This window comes from Zootermopsis nevadensis, unplaced genomic scaffold (genome assembly GCF_977971745.1).
Source record: "Zootermopsis nevadensis isolate Lab colony 2312 unplaced genomic scaffold, Znev_1.0 Znev_ptg000028l, whole genome shotgun sequence".
NCBI classification, from domain to species: Eukaryota; Metazoa; Arthropoda; class Insecta; order Blattodea; family Termopsidae; genus Zootermopsis; species Zootermopsis nevadensis.
In genome coordinates this window covers 17,479,774-17,492,828 of record NW_028259160.1, presented here as the reverse complement: position 1 = coordinate 17,492,828, position 13,055 = coordinate 17,479,774, and the positions used below count along the sequence as shown (strand labels likewise).

The following is a 13,055-nucleotide window of genomic DNA, read 5'->3' as shown; positions in this document are numbered from 1 at the left end:
TGAATGTAATGATTGAGTTATTTTAATTACATGGTTTCATAATGAAGTAAAAATATGAGAATATTTAAGTTTCAAAATGAAGAATACATTACCAATGATCTGTATGTAACTTATTACCAAAGTTGTCTAACCAACAGAATTCATAAATGTAGTTTTAGATTATAATTCTTACACATTAGAATAATAACGATGAATAAAAGAGTGGTTGCTGGATATTCTGTGTAAATGTATTTTTGAAGCAACACACCATTAAGCAAATTGCCATGACACCAATCATAAATTAGAGTGACTGAAATCAAAATGTTTTATTTACATGATACGCATTATACATAATATACATTAGTTTGTTTTGTACTTTAAACGTAAAATAAATGAATATATTTTCACTGCTAAGTGTTAGTCCTGCACTTTAAGGATGGTCAAACTCATATCACTTTGTGTCTTCAGTTTCTTTATCTAGCAAGGCTGACCTGATGCCTGCTTTACGAAGCTCTTCTACCAGATCACCATTCTGGTGCATCTGCAACATGATGTCGCAGCCTCCTACAAATTCACCCCCAATAAAAACTTGGGGGATTGTTGGCCAATTTGAAAATGCCTTCACTCCTAAAAGAAAGTGAAACAACTGTTAAAAAGCAGGAAAGGTGGCGTACACATACAAACAAAAGGACACACACATGGAATTAGAAACAGCATAAAGTCTAAATGAAATCTTGCTAGTTTTGATTGTGTGGGTAACGGTGGTTTGGATTGGTGATACTCTAGAAAACAGATGTGATCATCAGAAAACAATAACTATAATAAAAGTACATTATAAAGTACCAAACTTATGTACCTGTTTATAAAATTTCATGCATAAAAATATTCTACTTATATATGAAATATTTCTAAAACTTATGTGAGAACTAGAAAATAATGTAATGACCCACGCTAAAAAAGCTAATCCCTGGTACTTGTTGGCCAAAACCCTTGACCTGACACATTTCCTATCCTGATACAAGCCAGCCAGCTATTTCCTGGCATTCATAAATTCATCCCTTATGATGGAGGCAGTATGGTCATCTTAAATGTCAGGAAAAAGCCAAAACCTACGAGAAAGCAGCACCCAAAAGCTGGATCCACACTAGAAACACTTTTAGTTAGGTAATGAAAAAATTATTTCAAGATGACAGCATATGAAATTTTCAACAAAAAGCTATGTAGGTGTAACCATGTGGTAATGACCATGTAATTCTTAGGATTAATGGCATCTCAAATGGTGAGATTTTATTAAGCAGACCTTGAAGAAGGTACTTACAAAGGGGGTATTCCAGTATGCAATATTTTGCAGAATATGGAAAATGTCAGCAGGTTTCTCAGTTTTCAGACTTCAGTCACCTGCTATGTACTACACTACATGCTTCCTCAGGAATTTAATCAAATACATAAACACATTTCCTCTCTTCTGCATTATTGAGTTCTTAACAATACTGTTATATCATAAAATATTATGAAAAGAAGGTCATGCATACTAACAGGTAAGAATATAAAAGGAATTTATCATGACCATCAAAATATGGCACAACATTTCTAACTTAATCTAAACTACACCATCAAAAGCTGGTAATAGTCATGCACACCTTTTCGTAATTCTTCGTCTTTGAGGACATCATGAGCATCATAAGTTACACCATGCATTCTAAAAATCTGAACTACAGCATTGCTAAATCCACATTTCGGTTCTTCTGGGACACCTTTCATAAAGACGACAACTTTATTCTTCTTCACCAACTTCTCTACATTATCTGCTATTCCGGACGTAAACGCACGGCACAATGACGTGATAACACTGCAGCTGTGAATATTTAAAATATCAGTTCGAGTTATAATATTCATTATATAAACTTTCCAATGTCACCATGTGCCATGTGCGAGTCAACTGTTATCTGCATCGATTGTACATCATCGACTAATTTAAGTATCGAGTGAATATCAGATAATAATCGATTGAAAGGAATCGAATAAGGAAACGGAAGTGCGAGAATCTGAGACTACGATTCTCGTACTTAGATTATCGAGAATCGTAGTCTCAGATTCTCGCACTTCCGTTTCCTTATTCGATTCCTTTCAATCGATTATTATCTGATATTCACTCGACATTTAAATTAAATTACTATTCACATATCGTGAGCGTAATTCCGGAACTGTTCGGAGAGATTATTATCGTGATCACAATAATATGAATGAACCCTATCCTGAGTGAGACGAGTCCGGTCAATTTCCTTGTCTCTCACAGCTTCATGTTACATGATCACCCATCTCATCTAAATGCTTTGATCACCTTAAAATTATTTGATGAAGCCCGTGTTTGTGTCCATCTTAATTTAATTCAGATCCAAATGTTATCCTCAGCACCCTGTTAACGAACATGTTTAATAAATTCGGGTAATGCTCGTTCCCATTATTTCAGAACATATTCGTCTGTTGTCCAAGGCTATAATTTTTCCTGTAGTTTTTTATGGGTGTGGAACTTATTCTCTGACACTAAGGGAGGAGCGTAGACTGAGGGTGTTTGAGAACAGGGTGATAAGGAGAATATTTGGGCCCAAGAGGGGTGAATTACTAGGAGGCTGAATAAAGTTGCATAATGATGAGATCTTCGGGTTCCATGGAACGAATGATATATTTTGATCACACTAGGCTGATATCAGGTTCTCAAGTCTTATTCTACCCCACGTCGCTTTCGTCTGCAGAATAGGACTTTTTCAGTTCCTGAACTACCGACGGTTTTGTATCAAATTCCATACTGAGTTCTGAAACTTGAAGCAAGATGCATTCTGCCTTTACAATTCCCTGTTTAAAGTATGGAAGCAAATTTATTTTGGACACCATTAAAAGCACACCTGCGCAAAATTAAGTCAGACGATGTACTTCATAGAGGTAAAGCTTCTCCTGGCACTTAAGAAGAACCACGCCATGAAGATATATTGGGGGCGTGGAAGTATAACTCCACTCTTTCTTGACCTCGGGACTAGATATAGATCCATTCAGTAACTTAAATGCTCAAAAACACGTTTTTATTCGCCCTGACATGGATTGTTTCATATTTCCTGGCTCTGAAACCCCTTATCTCTTAACAATTCCAACTTTATAGCGGCCTAAACAAAGAAAATATTTATACACAAAACTTCAATTTTTGAGAGTTCTAACTTTATCATTTAAGTTCATTGCTAACCTCTCATACAGGGCTTTGTTTCATGGAGTTGGTTCTACAGTCAAACGTAAGGGACAGGACTGTGAGAAAAAATGGCCAAGGCTGTTCCAAACGCTTAAAAAAGTTTCGCGCTGTTGCAAAAATACATTGGGATAGAAGAACCTAGTACATTTATGTTTGTAGGCCCTCTGATTCAAACTTTGGACGACTTATAATTATTACAAAGCCATTTAAGTAATTCCGGCGGCGTGGAAGTATAACTCCACTCTTTTTTGACCTCGGGACTAGATATAGACCCATTCCTACATATGTGTGTTCATATGTACTGCACTGACATGAATGTGTTATTTGTATGTATTCTTATTTGTTGGGCGTGTTCTTGAGACAGCTGTAAGGTGCAAACTTTAACCTTTCCACTCATATACCTCTGATCCTGCATTTAATTCAGTAACTACCAAATCAGCATTGGTAACACCTGAGCTTCTAATAACTTTTAAGAAATCCACCAAAATAAAATAGAGGTAGGGTTCAATCGGTCTAGGTAGGCGAGCTGTTGTGACCTGGGTGTTAAACATTGCGTTTTAGTATAAGCAGGGACTATTTTGATAGCCTGAATAACTATTAGCTGCTCTTGAAAAATCCTGTGTAATGTAATTGGAACATTCAGTAACTTAAATGCTCAAAAACACGTTTTCATTCGCCCTGACATGGTTTGTTTAATATTTCCTGGCTCTGAAACCCCTTATCTCTTAACAATTCTAACTTTATACGGGCCTAAACAAAGAAAATATTTATACAGAAAAATTAATTTTTTGAGATTTCTAACTTTATCATTGAAGTTCATTGTTAGCCTCTCATGCAGGGCTTTGTTTCATGGAGTTAGTTCTGCAATTAAACGTAAGGGGCAGGAGCGTGAGAAAAAATGGTCAAGGCTGTTCCAAACGCTTAAAAAAGTTTCGCGCTGTTGTAAAAATACAATGGGATAGAAGAACCTAGTATATTTATGTTTGTAGGCCCTCTGATTCAAACTTTGGACGATTTATAACTATTATAAAGCGATATTAAGTAATACGGAAAAGATAAGGACAGTTATAACCTGCAATTTACTTGCTAAAATGCATTCATATGAATTTCGCCATTTTACATTCGAGGGGTGCGGGGATCGATTCTGCCATGTTGCTATGACGTCACTTGCGTGAGGTAATTGCAGTGTCTGTTTGTACGTCTGACCATAGTTGACAACACACCCCTTATTAAAATAAACAATAAAATAGAGCCATAATAAATTTTTGTTTTTATTTCAAACTGAAATGTTACTAAAGTAAAAAATAATTTGTTTGTCCTTGGACATTTCTATCCGCAGTTCTGTCACTTGAGGTGCTATCTGTTCGTCATCGGTGAACGTGAGATTCATTCTTGTTGACTGCTTCATATTCCTGGGTCTCCGGTTTGAATCTCGACTCAGAGACACTCTACCCTAACAGGTGCATTTATTTATTTTCACCCAGTTTCTACAAACGGGTAATTGAATATGTTTTAAAATCGGCCACATGCACTTCCGTACATCTTTTATACGTCACAACTGCATACTGCCCATCGACGTTTAGGCTAAATTGTGCGGTTAAAAAACAGAAATAAGTGACGTAAACAGTCTGGCAAGTGTTTATTAGTTTCAGTAAGGACCAGTTCGTATTCCCTAGGAAATTATGCTCCCGGGAAGCTAACAGCTGGAGGTCAGATCGGAGTACAAAATTTTGTATTAAATGAATGGCTTATTTGACTCTTTGCAGACGGAGATATGTATAAATAGTGTTTGGTGTTTGGGTCAGTACTTCCAAGAAACAATAATTAAGTTATGTTGCAATTTTATATTTATATAATTGTAAAATCCTGAAAATATGAAAATATTCCCGAAATTTGCGGCTCGTCTGTATGTCTTGTGTAGTCTGATTTCTAACTTTGAATTTGATTCCTCTGGGCGACAGGTGCTACTCCTGATAACGTCTGACATCTAGCGGACGAAGTGAAGGTAAGGCTTATATTATCAAGACGCAACGGCCAATCAGGAGCAAAGTTGTTGTATCGTGTGGCGAGTATGAACGTAGCTGGCTGCCTGTCTGTGTTCTAGAACTTTCTTCCAGTTTTGCAAGTTGCATTGACTACACAGCTTACAAGTATTTGTGACTTCATTTTATTTCACTTCTTTTAAATGCAGTTATAAATTCAAATTAGTTATCATTCCAACCTAAATTGCATGATTAATGTTAGCGATATCCATTAATATGAAGGATCAGTTTCAAAAGTTCATTGCCATTTTGGCGCCTTGTAATACAAGTTCGTAGCCATTTTGGTTTTTTCGATTTGTAATTTTATGGCTCTAACATGAATATTAAAATCTGTAGTTTTGTTTATAACTGAAACGAAGCATTCGTTACAACTTTATAATAATTTAAAAAAAATTGCAGTTATAATTTCGACTTTTGTAGGCTGTATTACCAGACTAGGAATTTCATAATTACTGTGTAAATATCGATCAACATGTAATTATGGCGCCTTTTTATAACCAGGAAAACAAGTGGGAAATTAAGGTACTGTAAAGTGAATAACTTATTCAGAAGTTCATACAGATTTCTTTGCCAAATTTTAAAGTAATTCAGAATATTCTGTTGACAATAATACATATAAATCATATCAAGAAGCTGCATAATTAATATGAAGCATTCATTGCACAAGTTCTAGGCATTTTCGTTTTCCAAATTTTATGTTATGGTATCAACATAAATACTAAAACTAATATGAATTATAATATCACATATCAATAATGAGTGGGCTTTCATAGAAACTTAGGTTTGGGGTTAGATTTATTGCTGACCATAAATCACACAGTTCTCATTTATTATTTAGTTTATAAATTGAATGCCTCCGTTATAAAATTGTAGTCACATGAATCATACTTTGTGTTGAAATAATTTCAACGCTGAGCAATAGCCTAGTTTTTAGACTAGTTTCCATAGAGACAGTTTAGAATGAATAGGTCCTATGTGGAGCTATTTAAACAGTTATTATAAAAATAGGTGTTACAGGACTTAATTTTGTTAAATAATAATATTAAGTCTGTTAGCATTATGATAAACATAAGTACAATAGCCAGTGTTGAACAGTTGTCACTGACATTTAGAAATTACTCTTTAACTGTCATAGATTTAAGTTAATTATTACTTACATTACTTTAATTTGTCAATGACAAGATGCAAAATGCTATTTTAAGCAATATTTTTATATATTTTAAGCTATCCTGACTAAGAGATTTTGTAGTTTTTCTCAGTCCTTCTGGGAAAGTAACCTCAAACAGCCATGGCATATCCTGTCCTCATACTTTAATATAATAGTACATAATGACTCCTCCCATTCCAAACGCCCCCCCCCCCCCCCACAGACCTTGTTCTGTTGTGACCATTCCATAACTCTATCCAAGCGTCATCTTTCTTTAGGTTGAGACTTTAAATGTTTTGTGTGCTGTTATCGGAGCTCCTGCTGTCAACAATTCTCTGCACTTTCTTCTGTATTCTTGAAAAATGTTATCTTTCTTCTCCTTTATAACATTGTCACATGCTGGCTACGTAAGACTATTAACAGTTCAATGTGCTTCTGGTGTTATTAATGCTTACTTCTGATTGGTTCCTTCCGGTAAATAGTATCGGACTGATATAACCTTGACACAAAGTTTGTGCAGTTGATACAGCGTTCGTAAATAGCCTACCAATAAATAACTGTTTGGTGTGACAAATGGCTAGATGAAATGCAATTTCGGTCAAATCTTTTACTGATTTAGGGGCCCTCATTGCCCGAAACTGCTTGAAAGGAATTTGTTTCAAACGTATGCTTTAACTAGACTTCTGAGTAGGCTACATGATGTCGTCAGAATCTGTTCAAGGCTCCACCGGCAGACGGAGACGGAGACAGAAACGGACAACGCCTACATGATTCACGGTTTGTGCTTAAAACTGTTGACAGAATTGAATATTAGGCGATGTACGGTAAACGCGAAAAGAGTTTGAGAATTGTTAAATGTGGATGCAAATTACGCAGAAATACTTAACTACCAGACAGAGTAGCTGATGGATATTTAATCGGTCAGGAAATTTCTTGATATTTTATAACACGTAGGTTCACGTTTTCAAATCAACGCTTTATATGCAAATTTTGGTTATCCTTTTGAGATGTAGATTTTATCACGGTATCATTGTCAGAATGAGGACAAAACCTAAACGCAGACTGAAGAAACAAACGTCATTTCGCACCATTAAATAGTTTTAAATATTTATTTAAAACCATATTGTGACGCTGGTAACAACTTCGTATAATTTATATAATTAAGAAATGTCGACTGATTTTATAGACTATCGGGTCTATTACTCCCAACATATTCAAGACAATATTTAATTTAAAAAAGTTCTTCGCATAATTTTAAATTCCTGAAAAAAATTTCCAATTTGTACGTTCATATGTGCCCACTGACATCGTTTGCTGGTTCTGAGTTAAACAATTCTCTATTCAATTTCTTCAAAAAGTTGCATTGGTTAAATTAATTTACTTGAATTTTCTCTGCTGATACAGATTCTGAATTTTGAAGACGTAAGCATCCAATTACATCAGTGTTTCTCACACTGTGGTGCGCGGTTTGATACTGGTTCGTAGAAATGACCAAAATTTATTTTTAAAATGTTTCGACTATTTGGAAATATTGTAACTATAATTCGTAGCCTACTGCAGTGTTGTTAGCAATCATACACGTTCTATTGCGCCTTTACGAAAACACTGAACTGTTTGTTATGCAAGAACACAAGTGATTCTTGAAGTACTTTCGGCCAACCCCTGTGCGCAGGTCACGTGACGAATAAGCTATCTCTTCAAGTTGGTAAGACGAGTGTTTGTAGGCCCTACATAAAAAACTGCACATGAACATATTTTATTAGGCCTACATGTTTTAATTTCTGCGTGAACCGTTTTCCGTGTTTGATAATATTTCTGAAAATGAACATTGAGATTAATTTTTTATTTAAATTTCTGGTCATAAGTGACGAAAGTGGACAAGAGGCAATTAATAATGACCTGATAATATTGACAGAAGTCCCCGACGCTATTAGGTGTGACGGACAGACGACAAACTTACAAAGGTCTTGTAGGTAGATAGCAGTTGTCTTCAGTCCTGAAGATGAAGACAGTATATCCCTTTGAAACGTTGTCATCTACAACCAGGGTGACAGATGTGGACATCTGCATCGCCATGATAACCTTTGATCTTCCGTATACGACTTTCTGTTTCTCAGTATTTTCGTGATTTTCTTCAGTAACTTACCTGTATAGAATATCTTCCAGAGGTGGTCAGCACCGCTTTCTTATCAGGGATTCTGTTACCCATTGCTTCGTATGTTTTCCTTCAATAATGATTGTGAAGAACAACAATCATGCGAGCACTACTGTGCTGAGATTGGATGTTTGCATTAATGTGCCAAAGTTAGGATGTGAGCACTAGTGTGCTGAAAATAGATGAGCACTAATGTGCTGGAGTTAGATGTGAGCACTAGTGTGCTGAAAATAGATGAGCACTAAAGTGCTGGAGTTAGATGTGAGCACTAGTGTGCTGAAAATAGATGAGCACTAAAGTGCTGGAGTTAGATGTGAGCACTAGTGTGCTGAAAATAGATGAGCACTAATGTGCTGGAGTTAGATGTGAGCACTAGTGTGCTGAAAATAGATGAGCACTAAAGTGCTGGAGTTAGCTGTGAGCACTAGTGTGCTGAAAATAGATGAGCACTAATGTGCTGAAGTTAGATGTGAGCACTAGTGTGCCCAAGTTAGGATATGAGCACTAATGTGCTGAAAATAGATGAGCACTAATGTGCTGGAGTTAGATGTGAGCACTAGTGTGCTCAAAATAGATGAGCACTATTGTGCTGAAGTTAGATGTGAGCACTAGTGTGCTGAAAATAGATGAGCACTAATGTGCTGAAGTTAGATGTGAGCACTAGTGTGCCCAAGTTAGGATATGAGCACTAATGTGCTGAAAATAGATGAGCACTAATGTGCTGGAGTTAGATGTGAGCACTAGTGTGCTGAAAATAGATGAGCACTATTGTGCTGAAGTTAGATGTGAGCACTAGTGTGCCCAAGTTAGGATGTGAGCACTAATGTGCTGAAAATAGATGAGCACTAATGTGCTGGAGTTAGATGTGAGCACTAGTGTGCTGAAAATAGATGAGCACTAATGTGCTGAAGTTAGATGTGAGCACTAGTGTGCCCAAGTTAGGATATGAACACTAATGTGCTGAAAATAGATGAGCACTAATGTGCTGGAGTTAGATGTGAGCACTAGTGTGCTCAAAATAGATGAGCACTATTGTGCTGAAGTTAGATGTGAGCACTAGTGTGCCCAAGTTAGGATGTGAGCACTAATGTGCTGAAAATAGATGAGCACTAATGTGCTGGAGTTAGATGTGAGCACTAGTGTGCTGAAAATAGATGAGCACTAATATGCTGGAGTTAAATGTGAGCACTAGTGTGCTGAAGTCACATCTGAGCAAAGTGCCCAAATTGGGAGTTTTCTATTCTAAGGTCAGAAAAACGCATAGGCCTACAATTCGATCTTGGGAGCTGCGTAAATTTTAATTAGAAGTGAAATCACGTTCAGGCCCACCCAAACCATTCTTTCATAATTTTGTTTTCAAATATTTGCAGTTCGTATTTCACTCACTAAAAGTCCCTGTTACAGTCATACAAAATTGCTTATGAATCAGCATGGCGCCTTATATAGCCTATTTGGAAAAAAAGTAACACCTTTGAAAAATTAAATATGTAGCCCAATGGGTCATCATTTTATTGTCTCGTCTTATTCAGCCTAATTCGGAGGATTCCTTAACTGAAATAGTAAAAGCCAAAAATAAAAATTATTAAGCCTCCAAGAATTAATCTTAATCTGAAAATGTTAACTCATCGCATAATTTTTAAGACGTGATGCTCAGTTATTAAAAACATCTAATTAATTACACGCACTTAAATCAGCAATTATCAGACATGACAGAATTTTGGAGTCTTGTAATCACATAATTAACAGGTCCCCTGTGGCAGGCAGGTTGGCAGTGCGTAGTTCGCGTGGTTTTAATCGTGTGCTTACCAGAGTGAATATAGGTTCTTATAAAGTGTTGTGTTGTGATATTCATCGTGCGCTTGGTTAAAACGACCTTGAGTGTTTGTGAGATAGTGTTGTGCCATTTCCTTGGATTTCCAATGGAAACACCAGCGTCCGTCCGAGGCAGACATCGAACCAGGGACCATGGCAAGAGGAGCTACGCGCAAAATGTGAAGTTAAGAGAAAAAAACCAGTGTCGGCCGAACTCTTAGTGGTTGAGGACCCATCCGAAGGAGGATGGGCTGGGTGCTTGCGGCAGGTCTTGTACGCCATAGCATCGGCACGGTCTTATCAGGTCGGCCCGGCCACAGGCTGGTCAACGAAAACCACGTCGGTCCGTGCCAGGCAACTTGTATTTGACGCGGTGCCCGCCACGACTGAGGGCATGTTAGGTTAAGGTCAAGTTGGCTACCATGTGCATTTTATAGTTTTTTTTATAGTTTTTAAGGTGTCCTCCCGCCCTCCCCGATAGGCGCCCATGTTAGGTCGCTGGAACTTAGCTTTTGTGTCCATGGCCTAATGGACGTTCAGTTAGGAGGGTTAATTTTAAGTGTTTCTGTTTTTTTTAATCACAGGGTGCACAACTTGGCAGGTTCAGTCGGCACGACCAATGAAATCAGTGCGAGGAGGAAAGAGTGAAAAAAGAACTTTCGTAACCTCTTTCCGTGAATAACTCGCATTGTAGGGACAAGGATTCAATAAAACACAACATCCATTGTTGGTTTTATCAGACTTTCACTTCATTGTTGAAAGATTTTCTGAATCTATAAGTGTATTAGGATTCATTTATAAAGTGTACTATAATGTGCTGTGGATTCAGTTCGATTATTGGAGAAATACGTCGATTGTTGTTTCCCGAAGAAATGAATTTCGCGAGCGAGTAATCGGGTCTTGTGCACCGACATTTACATTTTGCATTTCTCGCCGAACTGCCGTCGGACTTCGGATATTACAAAAATAAACTTTGTTGACGTAATATTACATTTTTATTTTAAGAAACTAATTTATTAAATTTGGATTGTTGTCATTAAGCGCGAAGCTGTGATTTTTTAACAACGATTATGAATTATTTACAGAAGTCTCAAGGTAAGTGAAAAGAGCGTCTTTGATTGACCGACGTTTTATTTTGGAAATGAGCGGAGCGTCGTCAACGGATGAAACCGAAGACTTTTTTATTTATTTTTGCGAAGAAGATGGAAATGGCGATTTCGACTTCGTTATTTGGTTCGTGTTTTCTTTCGTCGCGCCAGATGGCCTATAATTGTGATTATTCTAAAGTTTATGGAGTTGTTCTTGTTAATAAGGACAACTGAAATGAACTCTCAATTATACGGCTATCGCGATCATTAAACAGGAACATCGATAAATAATTTTGAATTCAAGTTCACATCTGTGCAACAGCAACATAGGTAAGGTCTAAGCTTTCATCTTTGTAATTGTGTCCAATCTGTGTTTGTTGCTGTGCTTACAGAACTTTGTTTTTGTTTTGTTTGTTTCAGGTCCCGCTCAAGTCCTGTGCCTCAACGTGGCGAGCGGGTGAAACAAAGAACGGTGCACGCCCGAATTTGAGGTCGTTGTTGCACTGATTGTAGAACCCTCAGTTTTGGTTAAACCGTTTTGTTAAATGTCTATGGTTAGGTCCCTCATGCGGAAGGGAAACTTTGATAGGGCGCCCAAAAATAAGTGCACAAATTATACTGCAACGTCGAAAACAGGGTGTGAAATCAACAATTTTTTTAAAAAAATCGGTGCTGTTTAATTATTTATTTGTTGTAATGAATTCTAAAATTTGAAATTAGCAGTTTCAGAAGTGCATCGTTCTTTGGCCAAACAGGATAAGCTTACTATAATGCCAATTTCAAATAATTTTCTGGTAATTTCATCCCCCTTCCATGACCTTTTCTGAGTGTACATTATTAATCTATTTCAAAATCCTGCCATTGTAATCTGAGTTAATATCTACCTAAAATTCATTTTTATATGCAAGATGACAGTTTTGATAACTTACTGGCCTTCCATTCACAGGATGCACTTACTTCTGTAACATTCTGTACTAAGCTGAAAACAAAATCTTGCTTAGTGTTGAGATATGAAATAGTAATTCCTACCAACTTTCTCCAACAGAGTGGTAATTGACTAAATGGCATGATTCAGTAACTCAGCATTTTACCAAGAGAAGGGTTTTTTGACACTGTGTTAACCAAATCGTGTACAGAACACTGTGGAAATTGAGATTAGCCCTCATCATTTTCATCTACAATGTGCTGATGTTCCAAGTGAGTCACTGGCAGATTGGCAGACCTAGTAGAAAACAGTATTGTGTCTCTCTCTGTGGTCGTCACGTCGTCTTCCGTCGATCTCTGCTAGGCCTATACGAAACTTTGCAGCGTTACTGAATAGGTATTAAGAATTATACACAAGCGTTTTTTGGTAGATAAAAAGGTGACCATACAATTTTAATGTTAATTTTGACGATCATTATTTTTTGTAGTATGAAGAAAAGGTTACGGTACTACGTAACCCAATAGAAAAAGCATTGCAGCAGAATGTTTATTGAACATCGGACAATACGTGTCTTTGAGCAGATTGGTTATAAGTTCTCCCATACACGTGTTTCCTAACCATATTTTAATTTTGAAATGTTCCGCTCTTTGCCTTGCCTGTACAGTCAGG

At 36.9% G+C, this 13,055-nt stretch overlaps 1 protein-coding gene across 1 annotated transcript; it reads right to left on the bottom strand.

Moving 5' to 3' along the window:
- Positions 1–286: 286 nt before the first annotated feature.
- Positions 287–1,938, bottom strand: Grx5 (Glutaredoxin 5). The gene is made up of 2 exons (XM_022057626.2): positions 1,620–1,938; positions 287–606 (listed from the first exon to the last, which is right to left on the bottom strand). Exons 1-2 carry the CDS (start codon positions 1,873–1,875, stop codon positions 431–433), a joined length of 432 nt encoding a protein of 143 aa, XP_021913318.1. The 5' UTR covers positions 1,876–1,938; the 3' UTR covers positions 287–430.
- Positions 1,939–13,055: the final 11,117 nt, after the last annotated feature.

Coding starts and splice junctions, on each gene's coding strand:
- Grx5 (XM_022057626.2), bottom strand. CDS start 1,875: ATGAATATTATAACTCGAACTGATATTTTAAATATTCACAGCTGCAGT. Junction 607..1,619: donor AGACGAAGAATTACGAAAAG/GTGTGCATGACT, acceptor ACTTTCTTTTAG/GAGTGAAGGCATTTTCAAAT.